Source organism: Puma concolor, chromosome B2, assembly GCF_028749965.1.
Source record: "Puma concolor isolate L17-30 chromosome B2, mPumCon1.1.hap2, whole genome shotgun sequence".
Classification (NCBI taxonomy): domain Eukaryota; kingdom Metazoa; phylum Chordata; class Mammalia; order Carnivora; family Felidae; genus Puma; species Puma concolor.
This window is the reverse complement of record NC_141671.1, coordinates 36171671-36193841: the sequence shown is the minus strand read 5'-3', so window position 1 is coordinate 36193841 and position 22171 is coordinate 36171671. Positions and strand designations below refer to the sequence as shown.

At 54.1% G+C, this 22171-nt stretch overlaps 1 protein-coding gene across 2 annotated transcripts in view; it reads left to right on the top strand.

Moving 5' to 3' along the window:
* The window catches only part of CPNE5 (copine 5), a 96525-nt gene that overhangs the window by 68290 nt on the left and 6064 nt on the right, over positions 1-22171 (top strand). For both annotated transcript variants that reach the window (XM_086706713.1, XM_086706714.1), the window contains 5 exons: positions 5230-5271; positions 7385-7460; positions 13073-13126; positions 16436-16497; positions 21037-21083. In XM_086706713.1, the coding sequence (XP_086562839.1) occupies positions 5230-5271; positions 7385-7460; positions 13073-13126; positions 16436-16497; positions 21037-21083 (281 nt within the window). The remainder of the gene's footprint in view (positions 1-5229; positions 5272-7384; positions 7461-13072; positions 13127-16435; positions 16498-21036; positions 21084-22171) is intronic.

The window sequence follows — 22171 nt, the reverse complement described above, 5'->3', positions numbered from 1 at the left end:
GGTGAAGTAGCTTCCCCCGTGTCTTACTGCCAGTCGGTGGTGGAATTAGGGTTTGGAACCAGGCAGGCTGCTTAGAGAATCCGTGTTCTTGACCTTCAGTCTGCTGCCAGGTGGCTGAGACGGGTGTGAGCGGGGTACGTTTGGAGGAGGGCTCGCCCAGGGCCTTGGGGCAGATCTGCTTTGAGCCTGGAGCTGGAAGAAAGACTCAAAAGCCTCGACATCTGCCCAGATCAGGGGGTGAAAGGGAAGTCAAGGTCATTAGTGTTTGGAGCTGGGGTCAAGAGACAGAAACGGAAGTGTGACAGGGAGCCAGGGTGAGGGGCTGTGGGACAGGCACAGCGATGCTCTGCCAAGGGGGCGGGGGGACAGAGAGCTGGCAGAGGTGGGGTGCCCAAGGCCTCCGTACAGGTTGGAAGCAGGAGAGAGAAGCGGAGATGGTCGGAGAGCTAGCAGGGTACGCAGGGAGGGCGGCTGTGAGCAGGGCGCTGAGAGGGGAGAATCCAAACAGGAGTTATCAACTCCTATCATGAACAAGAGGCCAGGAGGATGAGAACCAGGGATCTGTGAGAAAGGATGGTTTTCCTGCCATGATGGGAGTCGGGGGTGGGGGGTGGAAATGAGTTAAGATTGCTGAGTCTTTCAGACATGGGCCAAATTGTGTCCTAGTTGGTTTGAATGCATTCTCTTATTTTGTGCATTTAAATCGCACTAGTAACCCAGAAGTTGGGTACTAGTGACATGCCCATTTCACAGATGGGGAAACGGAGGCCTGGAGCTTCTGTATCTTGCCAAAACAAGGAGAAGGGACATTTCTCTTCTCCACAAGTCGCCTCTGGCTTGGCCCTCCGGTTTGGGGTCCCCCTGCCTTTGCTGTGTCTCCGGGCCAAACCCACACGAGCCAGCTGAGCACAGTTGGAATCAGGGGAGCTGGCCTCCAGATCAGAGCAAGTCCAGCCCTCCAGTGGAGTGAAGTGGGTGATGACAAGAAGCACTTCCCCTGCCTTTCCTGAAGTCCCCCTTCTCTCTCCTTGAACCTTCTGTGATTTGAGGATTTAGTCCCCTTAAGCCAGATTGCCCTGGTTGGGATGCTGTCACTCACTCACTCACTCACACCTTAATGTTGAATGAGTGGATTTTTAAGAGGGTCAGTTGTCCTGGGTCCTCATCTGGGGAGAGGATTCCCCAGAATTGGGGGCTCGCACCTCATAGAAGCTTCATGTGCTTCTGCCAGCCTGCTGGAGAAGGGAAGTGCTTCTCCTCTGAACCCAGCCACTACATGTGCCCTGGGTTGGGAGAGTTCTGTCCTCCCCAGCTCGCACGTGCAGAAAGTGAACTGCGACAGAAGAGGTTAGGCCCCTGCCGTACGGCTGGGGTTGCATGGAGCGCTGCCATCCGGTCTCGCTGCCTGCTCAGTGAGGCCTGACACCCCCTCTTCTTGGCCTAGAAGCCTCTAGGACTGTTGACTGGGGGGCTGACTCAATCAGGCGAGGGGACCTGTCAGCCCAGTTCCTCTTCCTGCCCCGGGAGACGCTCATTAGGAGGCAGACCTGCACCTCTGCCGGGGCAGGGGGGGCAGACTATGCTGCCCGTGTGCCAGTGGCGTGTCAAGAGGGGGGCCTGCGGCCTTTGCCAGCGTCCCTCATCCCTGCTGCCCTGCTGAGGCTCACACACACCCAGCTCTGCAGAGCCGCCTTGTGACCTGGGGAAAGCCACACACCCTGGGCTTCCCTTTGTGATTTTGTGGAAGGAGGGGATTGTTACTGGGTGGTAACTTCTCGGAGTTGTTAGATCGTAGTCAGGCAACGGGCATTGAATAATACTTATGTTCCCTACCATATGCTAGGCACTGTTCTAGAAGCTGAAGATACGTCGGTGAACAAAACACACAAAAATCCCTAGTGTCGTGGGGCTGATATTTTCATGGTGAATAGGGGATTGTTTGGGAGACAGGGTCTTGGACAAAAGGCTGGAGTGCTCTGGATGGAACAGAACAACACGTGTCCAGTGCTGGGGTGAATGATGCGGGAATGACATAGTTGACTCCTCACAGCACTCCAAAGTGGGTACGATGATCCCATTTGACAGAGGGGTAAACAGAGTCCCTGAGGGGTAGGCCAGTTGCACAGGGCTACACAGCTGGTACCTGGAGGAACTGGGACTGCCCCAGAGCCTGCAGCCTTCTCTGGCCACCTCACTGCCTCTCAGATTAGGGGCTCCGTGTTCTGAGCCTTCAATGTCAAATAAGACGTTCATTCTGTGGGTAACAGAGGCCCATTTCACTGTCCTGTACCCAGGAGCCCCTTCTCTATTGTGCGGTCCCCAGAAATCACAGTTGGTCTGATATGAGCCTTTATTAGGCCTGTGCTAAGGGGTTGGAGCCAAGGCCCGCAGCCCACAAGTGGCACACGAGGTGACCCAGGGCAGCCCAGCCAGGGCTGGACAGTGACAGAACTGTCCAGAGTAGTCAGAGCCGTGTCTGGCTTCTGCCTCTGCCTTCCCCTGTCTTGGGTGCCGTTTCTCTCACCTCCTTCTCCCCCAGCGCTGGAGGCTGCAGTCTCTGAGCTAATCTGACCCCCTAAACTGCAGCCATCCCTAGAGCCTCAGCTGAGGCCGGGGTGGGTTTACACAGGAATCCACACTCCAAGTGGTCTTTACCTCGGCTGCAATGTCACATTCCCCAAGGAGCTTTTAACAATCCCCCTGCCCAGGCCGTACCCCAGACCAACTGATTCTGAACCTCTGGGGTGAGGCATTGGCCTCAGGATTGCTAATGCTCGCCAGGGATCCAGTATGCAACCAGGTTGGAAAATCAGTGCTCTCATCTGGAGAAGGTCAGTGGTTCTGGAGCACATTCCAGTCAACCAGGGGACTGACCAAAGCTACCTGTGCCCAAGTACTATCCAGACCAATTGAGTCAGGCCCTGTGGCCCTGGGAGTTTTAAAGAAAAGCTCCCCAGTGATTTTTTTTGGGTATCCAAGGCTGTGGCTGTAACTGAGGTCCTCCTACAGCCTCTGAGCATGTGGCTGTCACTGATCGAGTCGCCTGAGAGGCTGGTGTTGGTGACCAGCACTCCTCCCTGGGGTTCCTGAATGTCCCCTACAGAGCTGCATGGCTCTGGGAAGGACTGGGGGACTTTGGCATTGTGAGGCAGGGTCCTGGCTCTGACCCTCACCCGCTCTGTGACCCTGGGCACATCACTGGGAGCTCTTAGGGCTCAGTTTCCCCATCCGAATATGAGGGGGCTGGAGGTTATCACTCTGGAACATGCACAGCAGAGGCGCTAGGGAAACCTTTAAACTAGATCCCAAGGCACTGCCCAGAGCTGCCAAGAACTGGACCTGGGGCTGTGTGTGTCTGGTGATCTGCCATGTGGCCCGGCTTGGACGCCACGAAGGTCATGTCCAGCCTTGTCGTTCTAGGAGTTGGAAGTGGCAGAGCCCAGGTACCCAGGCATGGGTGTCCCTGATTTAAATAAATTTCATATGAAAAACTATCCAAGTGTGGCCAAATGCCCAAGTGAGGAGGACGAGGCATTTTTTCCTTTTTTTTTTTTTTTTTTTTAATGTTTATTTATCTATTTTTGAGAGAGAGAGAGAGAGAGAACACACGGGGAGGGCAGAGGCAGGGAGAAAGAATCCCAGGCAGGCTCTGTGCTGTCAGCGCAGAGCCCGATGCCCCAGCTCCGTCTCACAAACCGTGAAATCGTGACCCAAGCCCAAACCAAGAGTCGGGTGCTTAACCGACTGAGCCACCCAGGCGCCCCAGGAAGAGGCATGTTTATAGAGACCCATCTGTGTGCCAGGCGGGGTTTGCCGACTTGCTTTGCAGCTGTTCTGCAAGGCTGCTGTTGTCCCTCCTTGAAGATGATGGTCTGTGGCTCAGAGAGGTTCAGTGACATCCCCAGGTCCCACAGCATCTGAGTCTGAACCCCAGCCTCTTTCCTCTCTTTCCAGCTCATCAGCTACCTTCAGGAGCCTAGATTTTTTTTTTTCTTTCCACACAATTCACCTCAGAGAGACATAGTATTTTTGTTTTTCACAAGAATTTAGAGGGTTCCTTTAAATGGTGGGCTTCTGTGCCTGCCCCATTTTACATTTTGGTAACAAAAATCCGGTTGGTGCACAACCTACAAGACGTTCCCTCATTGGGAACAGTTATGTGCCCTGTTGCAGGCGGATCGGCACCCCGCCCCGGGGGCCGTGAAGGCGCATCTGAAGGGGGACAGCGCCTCCTGCTGGGCGCTGCGCAGTCCCGAGGCCTACTCCTCGCAGACCCGAGGAGATGGGCTGCGGCCATGGGCGAGATGATGAGATGTTAATAGAAGACGGGCCCAGGCACGGGTCTGTGCGAGCCCCATTTAGGACTGAAGGCTGGAGACCCCGGCTCCCCACGCCTCTCCCGCCTCCCCGGACCCTGACCCTGCAGTGGGACCCTGGCAGCTCCCCCCGCCTCGTCCCTGCCTGGGCGTCCCTGGAGGACCACTGGCACCAAGGGTTAACCCGCAGCCCTCCACCTCCCTCCTCCCACCTCTGGTCTGCTAGCCTGTTGCCATGGAAACGAGCTAAAAATAAAATAGGCTCCCAAAGCCCAGCCCCATGCACAGGAGTCAAAACAAACTAATTAAAGCAGCCAGGCTAAAATGTGAAGATAATTACACCCTCACTCAGGAGCCAGTCGTGGCAATGGAAAAGCTCAGCAGGCCATCCCCCAGTCAGGGGCTCTGGGTCCTTCCCTGCTGGGCTGGCTCCCCGCCACTCAGACTCCTCAGACCCGGGGGTCCCACCACACACACCTGCAGTCTTGTCGCCCCCTCCCCAGGAGAGCCCAGACTGGTTAGGCCTGAGATCTGGGGGGGCGCCTCGCTCCGCCACAACAGCCCCGCCCCTGATAAATTCACAATATGGCTTCATCCTGGGACCTGTGTCCCTTCTGGGGTGGCCAAGGAGAAGGTGGGGTGAACTGAAGTCTGCAGCTGTTTTTCCACATTCTCCCTGAAACTTGGGGGAGTCCCTACACAGCTTTCGGGCTGCCACTGTCCCTAAGACCTTAGCCAAAAGGCCTCAAGATAGTTCCTTTGTCTCTTGGGCTGCTGCGTCTCCAGTGAGGGCAGCTGGAGCCTAGTGGGGGGCCCTGTATCCCCTTTTGGCCCAGGAGCAGGGGAAGGGTCCTGTTCAGGCCCCACAGATGCTAGGTCAAGTTCATCCCACCATGGGCCCTTTGCCTTGCAGGACCATCAAGGTGGAGGTGTACGACTGGGATCGCGATGGCAGGTAAGCAGGCAGGAAGACAAAAGGTGAGCAGGGATGGGGACAGCTCTGGGGGCGAGAGGGTCTTCCTGTGGGAGGTCCCCTGCTCCAGTGGCTTATCCCTGCCCAGCTCCACTGAAGCACCAGAGGCTCTGTGACCTGCATGACAGGTTCCAGGGGCATAAGAGGCCTCTTTTCCCGAAATAGCTGCCTAGCGGCTGGCCAGTGACTAAAATCTCCTTACATTTGGGAGAATTAGAATTTTCTGAAATGTGCATATCCTAATGTACAGAAACTAGCAACCCCCGAGCGACCCCCCCCAAGCATTCATGGATGTGTTCTCTGTGTGAGGCTAAGCACACAGAGGCCCGGGTGACCGGGCACAGAAGACAAGCTCAGCCCTCAGAGACTCCCCCGAATCTAGTGGGGAGGCCCTTGGTGCATCAGAGGATCTGTTTGCAGGGAGCAGGCCCTGAGGGAGTCGGCTTTGGGAAGTGTAAGCTTTTTATTTTTTTTTATTTATTTTGAGACACAGAGCAGGGGAGGGGCAGAGAGAGCAGGAGAGAGAGAATCCCAAGCAGGCTCCGCATTGTCAGCAGACAGCCCGACTCATGAACCGTGAGATCATGACCTGAGCCGAAACCACGAAGTATGCTTACTAAGACTGAGCCACCTGGGCGCCCCGGGAAATGCAAGCTTTGACACACTTGAATGGTCTCCAGAGCCACGAAGCAGTACCTGAGTAGGGCCGAGCCTGGCCAGTAGGGTGGCACTTTCCAGTCGGGTTTGGGGAGGTCAGTGCCCTCCCTGTCTGTGAATGTGCTCCCAGGGAGCAGCCTCACTGGGAATTCACAGATGAGGACCAGAGGGGACCTCCTGTGGCTGTAGTCCAGAAACCTCACTGGCTCCTACTTGTCTGTTGGACCAAAGCCAAATACGCCCTGATGTTTGTGACTCCTCCATTCTGTGGGACTGCCAGGGGCGTTGCAGAGGCCCGTACTCCTTATCGATGCCTCTCAAGTCTGCGACGTGGATAGGAGGTACTGTAAAGGGCTGTGCAGACAGCTCTAAGTTAGGCCCTGGCAGGGCCAAGTAGCTCACCTTACCCCCAAGGCCTTCCAAGAGAGGACACCAGTGCCCCAGCACCTGTAAACTCGCTCTGTCCCCCTGTCCTCCCCTCTTCAACCACATCACAGGCACGTCAGCTCCATGTTTCCACCCATGATTTACTTCATCTTACCCGGGAGCTCCCCGTATTTCTCCTTCACTGGGGAAAACTGGGGACAGCCACCAGATGCCGTAGAGGCCTGCCATCGAGGAGCTTATGGTCTGAATGCAGAGAGCTAGAAATACGTAGTCAAAATACAGTGTGGACTCAAGGCAGAGCCAGGCCCCGGGGACACGCCTTGGGCATCACTCCCCGGAAGGCACTCCAGGTTCCCTCTACCAGGGACAGTGACAGTGGGGGCAGTCCCAGGAGGTGTGGCCGCCGCAGAAAACACCTCCAGCTGCCTGGGTGGACATAGCGTAAATGGCCTTTTCAAAAAGTGTTATTGGGAAAATGTCCAAATATGCAGAAAGACAGGCGAGTTTAATGAATGCTTTTAAGCCTATCATCTGAATTTTACAAGTGTTACATGTTGCCACATTTGCTTTATCTGTGTTTTGCTGATGTAGTTTAAATTACAGACATCAAGGCGTTTTTACCCCTAAATATCTCATTGAGAACGTCTAAAAAATAAGGACCTTTTTCTACATAACTGCGAATGCCATTATCACACCTGACGCACGGAACAATCATTCTTGAATACCACCGAATATTCGTTTCATATTTAAATTTCTCCAGTTGTCCTCAAAATCCCTTGCACGGCTGGTTTGTTCCGACAAGAACCCGAGTACCAAGCGGGTCCTGTCGTCCGAGGCCCCGCACTTTGCTAGGTGACCACTGGGTTTCCCGCCCCATGGGTGACCCTGGACACTTCCCCAGGGACCCAGCTTCTCTGTTGGCATGCGCCCCTGCAGCAGGGGCCCCAAGCAGAATGGGGAGCCAGGGGAAGGGATGTGGGAGGCGGGGAGGTGGGCAGAGGCAAGGCGCGGCCTGGGCCGCTTGGTCTCAGCGGCAGCCCTTCCCTTGCAGCCACGACTTCATCGGGGAGTTCACCACCAGCTACCGGGAGCTGGCCCGTGGGCAGAGCCAGTTCAACATCTATGAGGTGAGGTGGGCGCCCTGGGGGCTGGGGTCTGCTCTGATAATACATGACTCCCAGACATTGAGGACTCCAGGGGGCCATGTGTGGGGCTGGGGTATTTGCACGCTCTCCCGGGAGGTGGGTGTTATTGTCCCATTTTACAGTTAAGGAGCCTGAGTCTCGGAGAAGTTGGGGAATTTGCCCAAAGACATGCGGTTCAGTAAGTGGAAAATCAAAAGGCAAACAGTGTTGACGTGTCTGGCTCCAAATCACTGAGTAGCAGTTGGAGCCTGCTGGCCAGGGAGAGGGGACAGCTGTGGAGAGGCCTCCACAGAGTACTTCCAACAAGGTGGGGGGTAGGGGTGCGGGGGGTGCGGGGGGGGGGGACATTATCAGAAGGCTCTGAGGCCTGAGACCCAAGGTCCTGAGTTCAAGGTGGCCCTCTGCCTTCAATCAGACCAGTCTCAGGGCCTGCTGAATATCTTAACTTTTCTGGAAGGAAAGAGTCAGAGGAACGGGAGTCAGGATCCCTCCACCGGGACATGGAGAACCTGGGACAAGGCCCCCAGTCTTTCGGGAGATGATAGTGTTTGCCCTTAAAGGACACTTTCTGCTGCTGAGCCTTTGTGTGTGGGTGTGCTCGCCCTCCCGGGATGCCCTCCCACCTTCCAAATCTGGCCGAGTTCCACCTCCTCTGGTGGCCTTCCCAGCCACTCCGGCCTCATGCTTCCTCCCTGGGAACTTCATGCTTCCTCCCTGGGAACTTCATGCACGGTTCATGCTAGACCGGCTTAACTGCAGATACTTATAACCCTAATAACCACTTGGGTCCCTACCCTGACGCTACCACGTCCTAGCTATGTGACCTGGGCTAAGTTCCTGAACCACTCTGCGCCATGCATACTGAGAATTAAATAAGTCACTAGACCAGTGCCTGGCCCCTAGTGAGCGTTGTTATTATTACATCACTGCTGTCTTCCAGCATCATCTGTTGAGCGTCTGTGTGCCAAGAGATTTACATTTCACCACGGCCCTACAGTTGGGCTCTCTGCTCACATTAGCAGCCACTCAGCTAGTGAAGTTGAAGAACAGGCCTTGACTTCCGTTGCTGAGTCTGAATCGCTCCACACTTTCTTCGCTCCCTCCCCCTGTGTCTGGGTTCTGAGTGGGCAGGTCTCGTGTTCCGGTTAGACAGAAGCTCCCTAAGGGCAGGCCAGGTGACAGCCCTTTCTGTGGCCTCCTGTCGTGTTGGCCCCGGGCAGCGCTGGGCACCCAGCAGGTGCTGATGATCCTCGCACACACTGAACTCGCTTGAACGAGGCCATTGTGAAGATAGAGCGTGGGTGAATTTCTTTGAAAGGGCTCTGATCCTCACAGTTAATTGCTTTGTTTTCTGCATCAGCCAAGGGAAGGGCTGTCTTTGTTCCCCCACCAGGCAGAGAGAAGCAGGCCCCATCCTTTCCTTCTCTGGCTTCCTTTAAGGAGATTTTTAGGGAAGTGAAGCGAAGGGATTACATCTTTGGGAGTTTGGCTTTTAAGGGTGCTTGACAGGCTCTGAAGAGGCCATGATCTCTCAAGCTCAAAGCAGACAAGGTTGGGTTGACTTGTTTTCCCCATCAGAAACACCATCAGGTAGAAAAGGAATTCAACTCTGGCAGGGCTTGCAGTATGGGGCGGGGGTCACTGAAAGGCCTTTCTAGAGTCCAAATTGTCTGAAGGGAAAACAGGCTTCTGTCAGGAAAGACCCTTCTCCTGGGCCCCGGCATCCCCCTGGGTGTCTGACTCCTATGTCCAGCTGTCTGCTGGCTTCTCCTCAGACTCAGCCTTCCCAAACTGAAGGCCTCTCCACAGCTGTCCCCTCTCCCTGGCCAGCAGGCTCCAACTCCTGGGCGGTCATCATGGGGGGCACCTCGGGAGTCACCCTTGACACCTCTTGCCCCTCACCCCACATGCAGTCCACAACTGAATCTTACCACCTACACATTCTGACATTTGTTCCCTCCATTCCCATTCACCTCCACCGCCATGATCTCCCCCGCGTGGGGGGCTTTGCAACGGCCCCCTAACGGCCTTCCCACCTCCTACCGTCCTCCACTCAGTAATCCAAGGGCTCCTCCAAAATGGCAGTCTGACCACCTCGCTGCCCTCCTTAACCCTTGGCTGTGCATCCCCCCTACTGCGTCAGCCCGGTTCATGCAGAGGAGTGGGGAGGAGGTTCCGAAAGACGCCCTCACCCCAGCTGAGAGTCTGCAGAGCCCTTTACCCACAGGGTAGAGTCCAAGCTCCTCCACACCCCAGCAGCCTGCAATCTGCAACCAGTGGGTGTGCATAAGTAAACTCACATATACCCCTAGGAGGCTCTGGGGTCTTGCCCCTTCCCTCCCTGCCTACCGCCACTGTCAGCCCCATTATGCTGTCCAAGGCTCTCTGAACCGCCCTGCTGGCTCAGCCTCTGTGCTTCACTCCATAGTGCCTCCCCTGGGGCTCCCTTAGCTTTTCTTCACTTGGTTGGGTCTGTGGATCTTTGGAGACTCCCTTTGGGTCTTATTCCTCCTCCAGGAAGCCTTCTCTGCCTGCACACGCACTCCACCCCCAAAGTCTGAAGTAAATACCTCTCCTCGGTGCTCCTATGCACCCCCCACCCCCTGGCTATTACCTGTTTGTCAAGCTTTCTGTCCCCTCAAGGACCATGACGTCCTCAAGGGTGGGGGCAGTGTCTCACTCCCTATTCCCAAAGCCAGCATAGCTCCTGGCCCCTGAGAGCCATTCAGGGACTTGCCTGCACAGGAGGGCCCACCCCAGACTTGCCCTGGGAGGCCATCGGGACCCTGGGGGTGTGAAGAGAGGGAGAGGAGAAGGCGGAGAATTCCAGCCTGGGAGTTGGGAGATTCCCTGGCTGGCCCCCAGGGGGCGATGGTCCCCCACGTGGAACTTCAGGGTGCAGCCATTTAGGGCCGGAGAGGTTGGTACGGTAGGGTGAGGGTGGGGTGCTGGGAGGGCATGAAACCTCAGAATAAACAGGGCGTTTCTTCAGTGCCCACTTCACATGAGGATCTGAGAACAAAACATTGCTTTAATATTAAAACAGTTATAATTAGAGAGTGGAAATGTGGAATACAGGCTAATTTAAAGGTAACCCAGAAGACTTCAAAGAAATGTGCTTGTGGCCAGGTCCTTGGGCGACACCCAGCCCCCCAGGAGTCCATGTTTATTCTCCTCAGCTGGGAGGAGACTTTGGAATAAAAGTTTGAGGTGTATTCAGTTCTAAAAGTTCCACACCCTTATGGGACAGATTGAGAAACTGAGGCACAGTGCAGGGTTGGAGCTGGCCTACTACATGGTTTTCCCGTGAACGTGTCTGTGACCAACACATCATCCGAGTGGCCTTCGTACCTGTGGAGGCTCTGAGGTTGTCACGGGCTCTCTCCCCAGGCTCGCAAATTTCCACCTGCAGAGCTGTGGCCAGCCTTCCCACCTGAACTTCCCACCTGGGACCAGCTCTTCCTTCCTTCTGTGTCTACCTGGTCAACCCTGACCCCTTTCCTGCTCCCGCAGCCATGCCCCGGGCCCAAGACCTGTGTTGACTTCTTGACAATGCTGGTTTGCCATAGCTCACTACCTGTTCCAGCAACCCGCTCATGACCTCTCACGTGGACTAGTGGGGGCGGTAGGGGTCATAGTAATAAAAATTAATAGCAGCTAACACTTATATCGTATTTGCTACATTGTGGACCATGTCCTAAACACTTTGCTTGTATTGACCTATTTAATCGTCATACCTTTCTATAAGGTAGGTACTTTTTATTCCCTGAAACCCAGGGACGTTAAGTAACTTGCCTACGGTCACACAGCCAGTAGGTGGCAGAACCAAGAGGGTAAACATACCGCTGATGTCTCTCCTTCTCCCCTCCCCTCCCCTTCCAGCATCCTAGAACCTGTGATCTTGCCCCTACTAGTTTAGAAGTCATCAGACATTTAGCTTGGCCCCTCTAGGCTCTCTGCCAGCCAGCCCAGTTTACTCTTCCACTCTGTGGCCCTGCAGTCAAACTGGACCCCAGTTCTGTGCCCGCCCCCTGCCTCCCCCCACCCCCTGCAACTATCTCCTCTGACTGGAATGCCCTCCCTCCGTCTCCCCGTGCCCCAAATCCTTCCTGTCCTCAGCACCTGCCTTCAACACCACCTGTCCCGGGGAGCCTTACTGATGCTGGACCTAGAACAGTCCTTCCTTCCTCCAACTCCCTTCACATTTCTGGCTCCCCTTTTTGGTGTCTCTTGTCCTGTATCTCCCTAGGACGTATCTTTCTCCAACTGGAGTGAAGGTTCTAGAAGAGAAACTGGTATCCCCACTCCCCCCCACCAGAAGTATTTGTGAAGGAATGTGTTTGTATTTGTTATCAAGGTGACACCCAGGTAGGCAGGAAGGCGGGCTGAGGGCTGGAACCTAGTTTCCAGTTTGATCACTACCCAGAGCAGCTGTGTGACCTTAGGCAAGTCACTGTCCCTGTCCCTTCATTTCCTTATCTCCAGAAATGGATAGCAACTCTCATTCTGACAGAAGAGGCCTCTGCTAAAGACAGAACTGGCCACCCCTGGGGAGATGGTGGGGGGGGGGGTGGGGGGGGTGGGGGATGAATTCACCAGGAACCTGTAGAGGACCTAGGGTGTGAAAATCAAACCACCTTGCTTCCTTTGATGGGAGATTAGGGAAAGGCTGGGCCTGAGCTTCCCAGGTGAAAACAAAAGAGCTGGTGAGGCTCAAGCCCAGTACGGATGTGGCAGGTGTGAAATCCCCCTGGAGGGTTCTGGTCCTCCTCATTCACCCAGGGCTTCTCAGCCGTGGTTCTGCCCGCATCTTGGACTCGAAGATTTCCTGTGATGGGGGCTGCCCTGTGCACTCCAAGATGTTTCACAGCATCCCTTGCCTCTACCTTCTCCCCCAGTGTGACAACCAAAATATCTCAAAACATTGCCAAATGCCTGGGAGGGGGGAGGTGGCGGGCAGTTGAGACCACTGAGTTAAGCCCAGCAACGAGTGATTTTTTTTTTTTTTTTTTTTTTTTTTTTTAGCATCTACTAAATATGCCCCTAGGTCTGTGATATATTCTCTGATGACAGGTCTGGTTTGGAATGAGAGCTTTCACATGAAGAACAGTTAAGGAAATTCTAACTGCAGTGTTGGGGGGAGGGGGGAGCCTCAAAGGCCTCTGGGCAGCAGTAGGGCTGGATCTCAGGGAGGGGGAATTGGTGGAGGAAGGAGGGGGAAGGCATTTGGGGTGAGGGGAGCAGCCTGAGCCAACACACAAGGACAGGCGCAGACAGGGCCCCTTTGCAACATCGAACCTCCTTTGGCTGCTTTGGGTGGAGGGCGTGTTTGGGGGAGCAGTGGGGAAGAAGATTAGATAAATATTACTCCTGTTGTGTTTGGTCGTGGAACACTGGGTCTAATCAGGAAGCCCGCGTGTATAAATCTAAATGCCGATCTCTCATAAAACCTCCCGGGACCCTCCCCTCCCCTGGACCCCACATTCTGCTGGCTGGGGCTGGGGCCATACTCAGGGGTCGTTGGAAGCTCTGGGGGCCCAGCCCTGACTGCTTGGAAACACTCCTTCTTATCCTGTGACTGTTTTCTCTTGCAGGTGGTAAACCCCAAAAAGAAAATGAAGAAAAAGAAATACGTGAATTCTGGCACAGTGAGTGGCACCCGCCGCCCCCCCACCCTCACCCCCGCCTCCCCCTGCAGCCAGGCATAGACATCCTGAGGTCCGAGCTAGGTCTGGTGTCAGGAGTTGCGCATGTCTGCGTGGTGGGCTTGTGCAGAGTGTGGGAACCAGACGTGGGGCGTTGGGGGTGGGGAGGGGTGGGGCCGATGGAGCCTCCCCCTGGGGGGAGATAGTAGATGTCGATGTAGATGGTGTAGGCCATACCTGTGACACAGAATGAGAAATTCCCATGGGGACTTCCTGTAGAAAGGAAGCAGAAAAGGAGTAGAGGCCCTTGCTGTGGGAAATTCCCCACCCCGGTGCTTTTTCATAGGTTGTTTCCTTGAGAGGCAGACATTACCATCCCTTTGTCATGAAAGAGGAAACCAAGGCTGCAGGCAGGGAAGTGACTCGCCCAAGGTCACAGAGGCAGAAAGTCACAACCAAGGTCGTAGCTAGAGATGGCAGTGAGCACAATAGTTAAACTGAGCGCTGGCAGCCGGCACTGCCCCTGTTTACCACGAGCATCCTAGGATCACACTAGCCCCGTGGCTTCCGGGGGCTGATCTTCAGGACATTCATGCATTTATCCAACAAATGTTTACTGAGCACTGTCATGTTCTAGGCATGAGGGATACAGCTGGGAACAAGACAGACTCAAATCTTTGCCATTCTGTTACTTATATTTTAGTGGGGGAGACAGAAAACAAATATATATATATATATATATATATATACACACACACACACACACATATACACACACACACACACACACACACATATATATATATATATATATATATATATATATATATATACACACACACACACACATACATATACCTGTATTTGTCGTGTGGTTAGGAGTGCTGTAGAAAAAAGTATACAAAAGGTAAAGTGTTGCGGAATGCCAGCGACAAAATAACTATTTGATGTCAAGTAATTAAAGAAAGCTTTTTCTCTGAGAAGGTGATATTAGAGCAGAGATTCAAAGAAGGGGAGGGAGCAAGTATTGAGGATATTGGGGAAAGAGAATTCTAGCTGTAGGGATCAGCATGTACAAAGGCCCTGAGGCGGAGCCCACAGTGCACTTCTAGAACAAGCCAGCATCTTTGCCCTGCAAATACATTCAAGATTTGTACCCTTCGTGTCCCTCTGTGCTGTAGATGTCCACAGCCCCATCTGCAAATGCAGCCACACTTAGTCATTAGAGTTAAGCAAACTGCACCTCCAGACCCAGAAGAGGTCCTAGCCAGGGAGCTCCGGGGTTCCTCTGAGGAACCTTATTTTCTCCATCTGTAAAATGGGGCGAATAAATCATCCCTGCCCGGCTTACTGCGCTGGGTGGCTGTGACAGACAGATGGAGACGCAGGCCTGCAAACTGCAAATTACTCTGCTCATTCAAAGGGGACTGATTGTAACTGTTTCTCAGTCAGGAGAATGTTGGAGTAATAGTTCCTTTGTCCAAAGCTGCAGTGTGTCTGCTGCGTGCTGTCAGCATTGGGGGCAGGATCATTCTTCATGTCCCAGGACCTCCCTGTGCGTTGTGGGGCGCTTAGCACCCCTGGTCTCAGCCATGGCTACCAGTAGAGCCCCAGGCATTGGCAGAGCCCCAGAACTTTCCTACACATTCCCATGCCCCTAGGGGAGGCAGCACCTTCCCCAGCTGAGAAATCTCAGATGTACTGCTAAAAAAAAAAAAAGTTTGAAAACCATCGATCTCGTTCCGTTTTCTCAGATATAAGGAAACTGAGGCCCAGAGAGGGGACATGATTTGTTTCAGGTCAGTCTTCACCGTAACAAATCAGTCAGGGTCCAGGAGGCTTATTAAAATGCCTGTGCCCTGTCCAGTTCTCTGGGATTCCATATCAGGAGACTCGGGAACCCGTGTATAGAACTTCTCATACTTAATTTCCTGTGTGCAGAATCTTCGGGGGATCTTGTTAATGTGCCACGAATCTGCATGTCTGCATTCTAAGCAGCATCAAGGTGCTACTGCTGCTGCTACTGGTCCAGGGACCACACTCTGAGCAACAAAGTCCCTGGGTGAATCCATATGGTCAGGCAGGTTAGGGAGCTGCCTCAGCCCAGAGCCTTGTGGGGGGCAGTGGGGTTCAACCCCGGCTGTCGGTTAGACTCATGTGAGGAGCTAAAAAAAGATCCAGGGCAAGAGCCCTACCCCCAAAATGGAAACGGATGTAATTGGTTTGGGGGTCCCCTGGTCCTTGGGGGACCAGGCTGCAAGATGATCATTGGTCATCTGGTGACCGCTGGCCAGGGTAGAGGCCACTGCCATGGTCCACTGCTAGTGAAAGGAGGCTTTGTCCGTCCGGGTGCCTGACACCATAACCACAGCAGGTAGGGGTCTCCGAGGCCCAGCTCAGCACCCACAGACCTTCCCATTATTTGGGCTGATGTCAAGCAGAGGCCCTCCCTGGCCTACCCAGAGAGTTGGTAACGATACCAGAATCTGCACCAGTAGGGGCTTCCCCAAATTCTGGGGTAGAGTTCTCTGGCACAGGTACTAGGTCCCCTGCCCCAGTCTTGCCTCATTTAATTGGTTTTGGCAGCCAGGCTTTCACTTGTCTCCATGATCCTAAATCATTATTGCAGCGAGGTGCCAGGTAGCTGCCTGTCTTGGCCGAGCTGATGCCAAAGCCGCCAGGAGGCATAGGTCGAAAGGCATCTGCTCTGAAGGGGGGCCCCCCGTCAGGTACCTCCAGGGAAAGAACAGGCTGCTTATGAGGGTCTCAGGGCTGAGAAGGCAGGGATCACGAGACACCAGAGGGATGAGTCGGGACAAGTAAGGTTTAAGATAAGCGCAGACCAAAGAGGGGTGCTTTAGGTCGACAGTTAGCAGGACATGGAAGGGTGGAGCTAGTCAGCTTTGGCAGGTTTTCAGGCCTGTGTCAGGAAGACCCCCTTGCCCTCCACACTCCACATCGGTGTCCACTTAGGGGAAACTCGTGCTCTTGGCTTGACCCCTGTGCCCCAGTGACAGAGGCAGGGCCCTCCTAGGATGCAGTTTGGCATCAAGGTCAAGAGTGCAGGCTCTGGAGTCAGACCGACCAGGGTTCCAGTCTCACTCAGCCGTGTCCCGGGCAGATGGCATGACCTGTTTGAAGCCAGTTTCCTTGGCTATAAAATGGGACCACAGCTGCACTTCTAGGGTCGTTGTGGGTACTGTATGCAGTGGGGTCTGCAGAAGTGGCCTGCTGTGTGCCCCCTGACTCTCAGCGAACCGTCTCCCCCCAACCCTGGGCTCCCCGCTGACCAAGCTGCCTTTTGTTTTCAAGGTCACGCTGCTTTCCTTTGCGGTGGAGTCCGAGTGCACATTTCTTGACTACATCAAAGGAGGGTGAGAAGAGATCCAGCCCAGTTTCTTTGGCTTCAGGGAGAGGAAGGGGGCCCCACCCATCGACATGAGGAGCTCTAGCCCCAAGCTGGCCTCTTTGAGGCCCCAGACGTAGCCTGTGAGCCCTGAGCAAACGCCCATTTCTGGCCTCAAACAACTCGCCCGGAGCCGTGCATGTCCCTGGATCCTGAGTGGCCGGAGAGGAGGCTCCTGAGCTGTGGAGGCTCCAGCCTGGGTCACATCAGGTTCCCTTGCAGGGATGGGATCTGGAGGTGGTAGGGACTCCGTGGCAAAGACAACTAAGGGCTTAGGGAGGTGGTGGAAAGAGCCCTGGACTAGGAGTTAGGAGGCCCGGCTCTCAGCCCTTCTTAGCCACTTGCTAATTTAGCCCCATTACTTTGGGCAGGTCGCTTTCCCTTCCTTCGTATCAGTTTCCTCCTTTACACACATAGAAGTTGGAGTCAAGTGAATTCTAATGGTCCTTCCTTCTCTGAGCTGCTGATACCTGGTCTTTCGGGGAGGCTGGGGGCGGGGGGTGGGCAATGATTAACCTGCCCAGTGTCATCAAGGACATACAAGGGACAGGAGGCATTGGGGGCTGAGCCATCAGATGGTCCCAGGTGGTCAGACACGAGTGTAAGAAGCAGAAAGAGCCAGAGGGGTTGGCATCCAGGCCGAGGCAGGCAGGGAAGCCTGGAGGCTCCAGCCAACAGCTTGCGGAAAGAGAGTCTGACTCCAAGGTGAGGTTAGTGTGCTCCCTGCCAGAACAGGTGCCAGGTCAGGGTGTGGGAAGCCGAGAGCCCACAGGTGCTGGCAGGTGAGTGACTACACCTGTCTGGAAAGAAGACAGGGCAGGTGCCAAAGGCTCATCCCAGCCAAGTGGGCACTCGGCTGCCGGGCTCTCCAGGGCAGAGGGAAAAGTCAGGCCCTGGGAAGCCACACTTACTCTCCCATGACACCACTCCCTGTCACCTTGAAACTGGTTTCAAGGTTGCGAGCTCTCCTACCCACTGAGCACACACCTGCCTGCGGTCACCCAGAGGCCCCCCACCCCCCCCCCCGCTGCCCCCCGCCCCCGCCTCTCCTCTGAGCCTACTCCAGACCCTGCCCTTGCTCCCATCCCCCATCAAAACTGCCCTGTTCTCTATCCCATCAAGCATTCCATGGCACCTGCTAATTCTCAAGCAGTCCACATCCTGTTTCTCCTCATTTGCATAGTGCCCCCAATTTACAGAGCACAGTGGGCAGGGTGAGGATGATTATCTCCCATTTTACATAACTTGCCCGTGGCCACACGCCCAGCCAGCAGCAGGGTTCCTCTGTCGCCACATGCTGCATTTCTTCCACAGTAATGAATAATTGTGGCCCTGCCTGCCTCACAGCTACCAGGTGGGGTGTGATGCAGGCGGAGACAGTGGAGTTAAAGGGTTGGGTGCCGCGATGTCTCATGGAGGAGCCCTCAGAGGCTGCTGGCGCCTCCCTGGCCCTCCCCCACACCTCCCTCCGCCCTCCCCAGAGACTTGAGCCAGAGAGCTGGCTCCGGGGAGCGAGAGCTCCACGTACGTGTCCAGGCAGGCAGCCGATGGATGCTCTTGTCCCGGGATCCTCTCTGGACCTGGAGAGAGGGATTGGCCACCTCTGCCCGGTGTCAGAGGGAGCAGCTTGCTCAGCAGCCTGCCTTCTGCCCTGCTCTGCCCTTAGGCGGGAGAGGCGAGCCTGCAGGGAGCAGCTGTCCCCTAAATGTACCTGCTTTCCAGCCCCTTCTTTCCCTGAGTCGTTTCAGAACCCAGAGCAGAGGAAGACCAGTTAAGGAATGAGGCTTGCCTCTCCCCTCACCCTTATTTGGAAGAGCCGGGCAGGTGGGTGTCCCTCAGCTGTGGTCCCATAGACGAGAACCACCCTCCCAATAGTGGCCCTGGGAGCAGAGCTCTTACCCTCCAAGTGTCTCCCTTCCTTTAACAAAGACACGATCTGTCTATTCCCCAGTGAGACATGACCACAAAGAGATGAATAGGGTAGGTCAACTGCTATAACAGATAATCCTGTGACCTCAAGGCTTAATACAAACAACGGTTTATTTTTCATTCATGGGATGGCAGGGATGGGTGAGACGCTCTACACAGTCAGTGAGGGACCCAGGCTCTGGCCTCCTGGTGGCTGCATCTCTTGCAGATGTTGGAGTCCACTGGATGCTGTGCCTCCAGGCAGCAGGCGAGGGGAAAGAGCGTGGGCTGGACCGTCTCTGGCCAGCAGACCCTGGCTTGGGTCTCCTGCTAACCGTGTCCTTCATCCTTCCTAGGGGACGATGGTCCCGTGAGCAGCAGCTCATCTGTGGTCAGGTGGGGAGAGGGCTTTGGCTTCTGAGAGGTGCCGTCTGCTAAATGCAGATGAAGTGAGCCCTGCCCCATCTTACATCACCCCAACTGGGACCCACCAGAAGGGTGTCCCCAGGTGTGATCCCAGAACCCCGTCTTCAGAATCCATCCCTGGATGAGGGCAGGGAATGTCTGTTGAGGGAATGTCTGTTGAAGAAGCAGATTCTGGGGCCCCGTCTCAGACCCAAATGAACTGGCATCCTTTGGAGTGGGGCCCTGGGACCTTCTTCTTAAACAAATTCCCCTGGTGACTCTGTGGTCACTAGAACCACGAGACTAGACGTTATCAGGGGCTCACGTCATGTCGGCTTTGTTCTGTAATTTTTTTTTTTTAATGTTTATTTATTATTGAGAGGCAGACACAGAGTGTGAGCAGGGGAGGGGCAGAGAGAGAGGGAGACACAGAATCTGAAGCAGGCTCCAGGCTCCGAGCTGTCAGCACAGAGCCTGATGCGGGGCTCGAACTCAAAAACTGTGAGATCGTGACCTGAGCTGAAGCCGGACGCTTAACCGACTGAGCCACCCAGATGCCCCTTGTCGGCTTTGTTCTGTCAGCATCTAGCACAGAACCTAGAACAGCCAAACCCTCAGAAAGCTTCCACCCTGAATCTGAAGCCTCAAAACCAAACCTTTTATTACAGAAAAATTCCAAATACATGCAAAAGTAGAGAGAAGGCGTAATGAGACCCCAAATACCCTTCACCCAGATTCAACAGTTACCAACTGCTGGCCAGCCTTGTTCCATGCATGCATGCTTCCTTTCACCCAGTTAGTTTAATCTAAATGTTTATTTTTGAGAGAGAGAGAGAGAGAGCAAGCAGGGGAAGGGCAGAGAGAGAGGGGGACAGAGGATCTGAAGTGGCTCTACACCAACAGCAGTGAGCCTGATGTGGGGCTCCAGCTCACAAACTGGGAGATCATGACCCGAGCTGAAGTCAGACCGTCAACCAACTGAGCCATCCAGGCGCCCCACATCCAATTATTTTGAAGCAAATCTCAGACATCATATTTCATTCCCCCAAATACTTCAGGATATAGCTCTAAAATATAAGGACTTTTTTTTTTTTTTTTTTTTTTTGGAGACAGAGCAGGGGCAGGGGAGGGGCAGAGAGACAGGGAAACAGAATCCGAAGCAGGTTCCAGGTTCTGAGCTGTCAGCACAGAGCCTGACGCGGGGCTCGAACCCACGGACGGTGAGATCATGACCTGAGCTGAAGTCGGACGCTTAACTGACTGAGCCACCCAGGCGCCCCTAAAACTTAAGGACTTTCTTTTTTTTAATAAAAGAAATTAGATTGTATTTATTTATATTTACTTTTTAATGTTTATTTTTGAGAGAGAGAGAAGGAGAGAGATCACAAGTGGAGGAGGGGTAGAGACAGAGAGGGAGACAGAATCTGAAGCAGGCTCCAAGCGGTCAGTGGAGAGCCCAACGTGGGGTTCAAACCCACGAATCTATGAGATCATGACCTGAGCTGAAGTCGGATGCTTAACCGACTGAGCCACCCAGGCGCCCCTATTTTATTTTTTTTAAATATTTCATTTTTAAGCAATCTCTACACCCAACGTGGGGCTCGAACTTACAACCCCAACATCAAGAGTTGCATGCTCTACCAACTGAGCCAGGGGCCCCAAGTCCAGGGGCCCCAAGGACTTTCTCTTTGTAAAATGTACCCATAATACCATAATTACACCTACAAATCAGTTCCTTAATACCAAAGACCTTTTCAGTGTTCGAATTTCCCCCGTTGTGTTACTTAATCGGCTTGTTTGAATCAGAAATCCAGGTAAGATCAATATATTGCGATTGGTCCATTTGCCCCTTAATTCTCTTTTTATCTGTTGATTCCCCCAAGTACCTGAGGCTTTGCTGAAACAGATTCCTGCTCCCCGCCAAGGGATTCTGATTCACGAGGTCTGCAGGGGGCCTGGACTCCTCACTGCTGCCCCCAGACTGGCTTTTCTGGCTGCATCCCCCTGCTGTCATTTAACATGTTCTTCTGTCCCTTATATTTCCTGTAAACAACTGGGAGATCTGGAAGTTCAGTAGGATTCACGTTCCAGCTTTTGGCAAGGCAGCATCATAAGTGGGGTGTTGCATGGGGCTGGGGTGGAAGCCAGATTGCCGCCTGTCCAGCTAACTCCCCTGCTCCTCTTCCTCTTTTAGGACCCAGATCAACTTCACGGTGGCCATCGATTTCACGGCCTCCAATGGTGAGTGGGGGATGGGCAGAGGAGCTGGCGTGGGGCTGGGGCTGGAAAGGGATGGGGGGTACTTTTCAGAGCTGTCGTAGTTGGTCCTAGCTGGGAGCCAGATCTCCCATATTCTCTGGCCTCATCCTCACCAAAAAGAAGGTACTTAAGCCTGGGGAGCCAAAGTATAATCAAGATGGCAAAGGCATCCCCAGACTGGACCATGGTCTAATAAATCTGGGCTCTGGACCTATGTGCCCTGAGGCACAGCCTTGCCCTTGAGGGCACCCAGTCTTCCTGCAAAGATAGGGCAGTGCTACTCTGGGCCCACAAACAGCACATGGAGAAGAAGTGTTTCCTCATGGGATTAAACCTCACATCCTTTGTGCAGGCCAACTTTCAGGCCGAGCAGAGCTCTGTGGTCCTCAGCGAGGGCAGGAGCCCCAAGTTCCCACCCTCGCTGGGGCTGTCCCAGCTCCCTTCCCTCCTCTGACTCTCTCCAGGGTTGGGCTATGACCTTGTCACCAGGAATAATCAGTGCCCCACTTTACACTGTTAGAAACTTCACAACCTTCCTTGGAGTCTGGACCTCCATTAGCGGTGCTCAGTGCCCATTTCCGTGTCTATCAGAAGGAGCCCAGGTTTTGGACTCCTCAGGTGGGCCCTAGCATCCTAGAGTGGTAGGAAGTCAGAGCTGGAAGGGGCCTTGTCATTACAATGAGGGGAGTTCCAGTAACACATCACGACTCCTCACAACAATCCCAGGAGGTGAGACTATTATCCCCACTCTAAGCTCGAGGAACTGAGGCCGAGAGGTTAAGGAACCATCCACGAGCACACAGATAGAGACAGGATCTGTACCTTGGCAGTCTGTGCCAGAGTGCCCCTCATTAATAAACAAATAAGTAAAATGCGGGCATTATCAGTGGTGACAAGGGCTATGGAGAAAATGTAAGCAGGAAGAGGGACAGGGAGAGTTGGGGGAGGCTGTAATTTTCAGGAGTCTGCTCAGGAAGACCACACACCATGTACACATTTATAGAAAAGTGTCCCAGAGGGAACCACCATTGCAGAGGCCCTGAGGTGGGGCTGGTAAGGGGCCAGGCCTG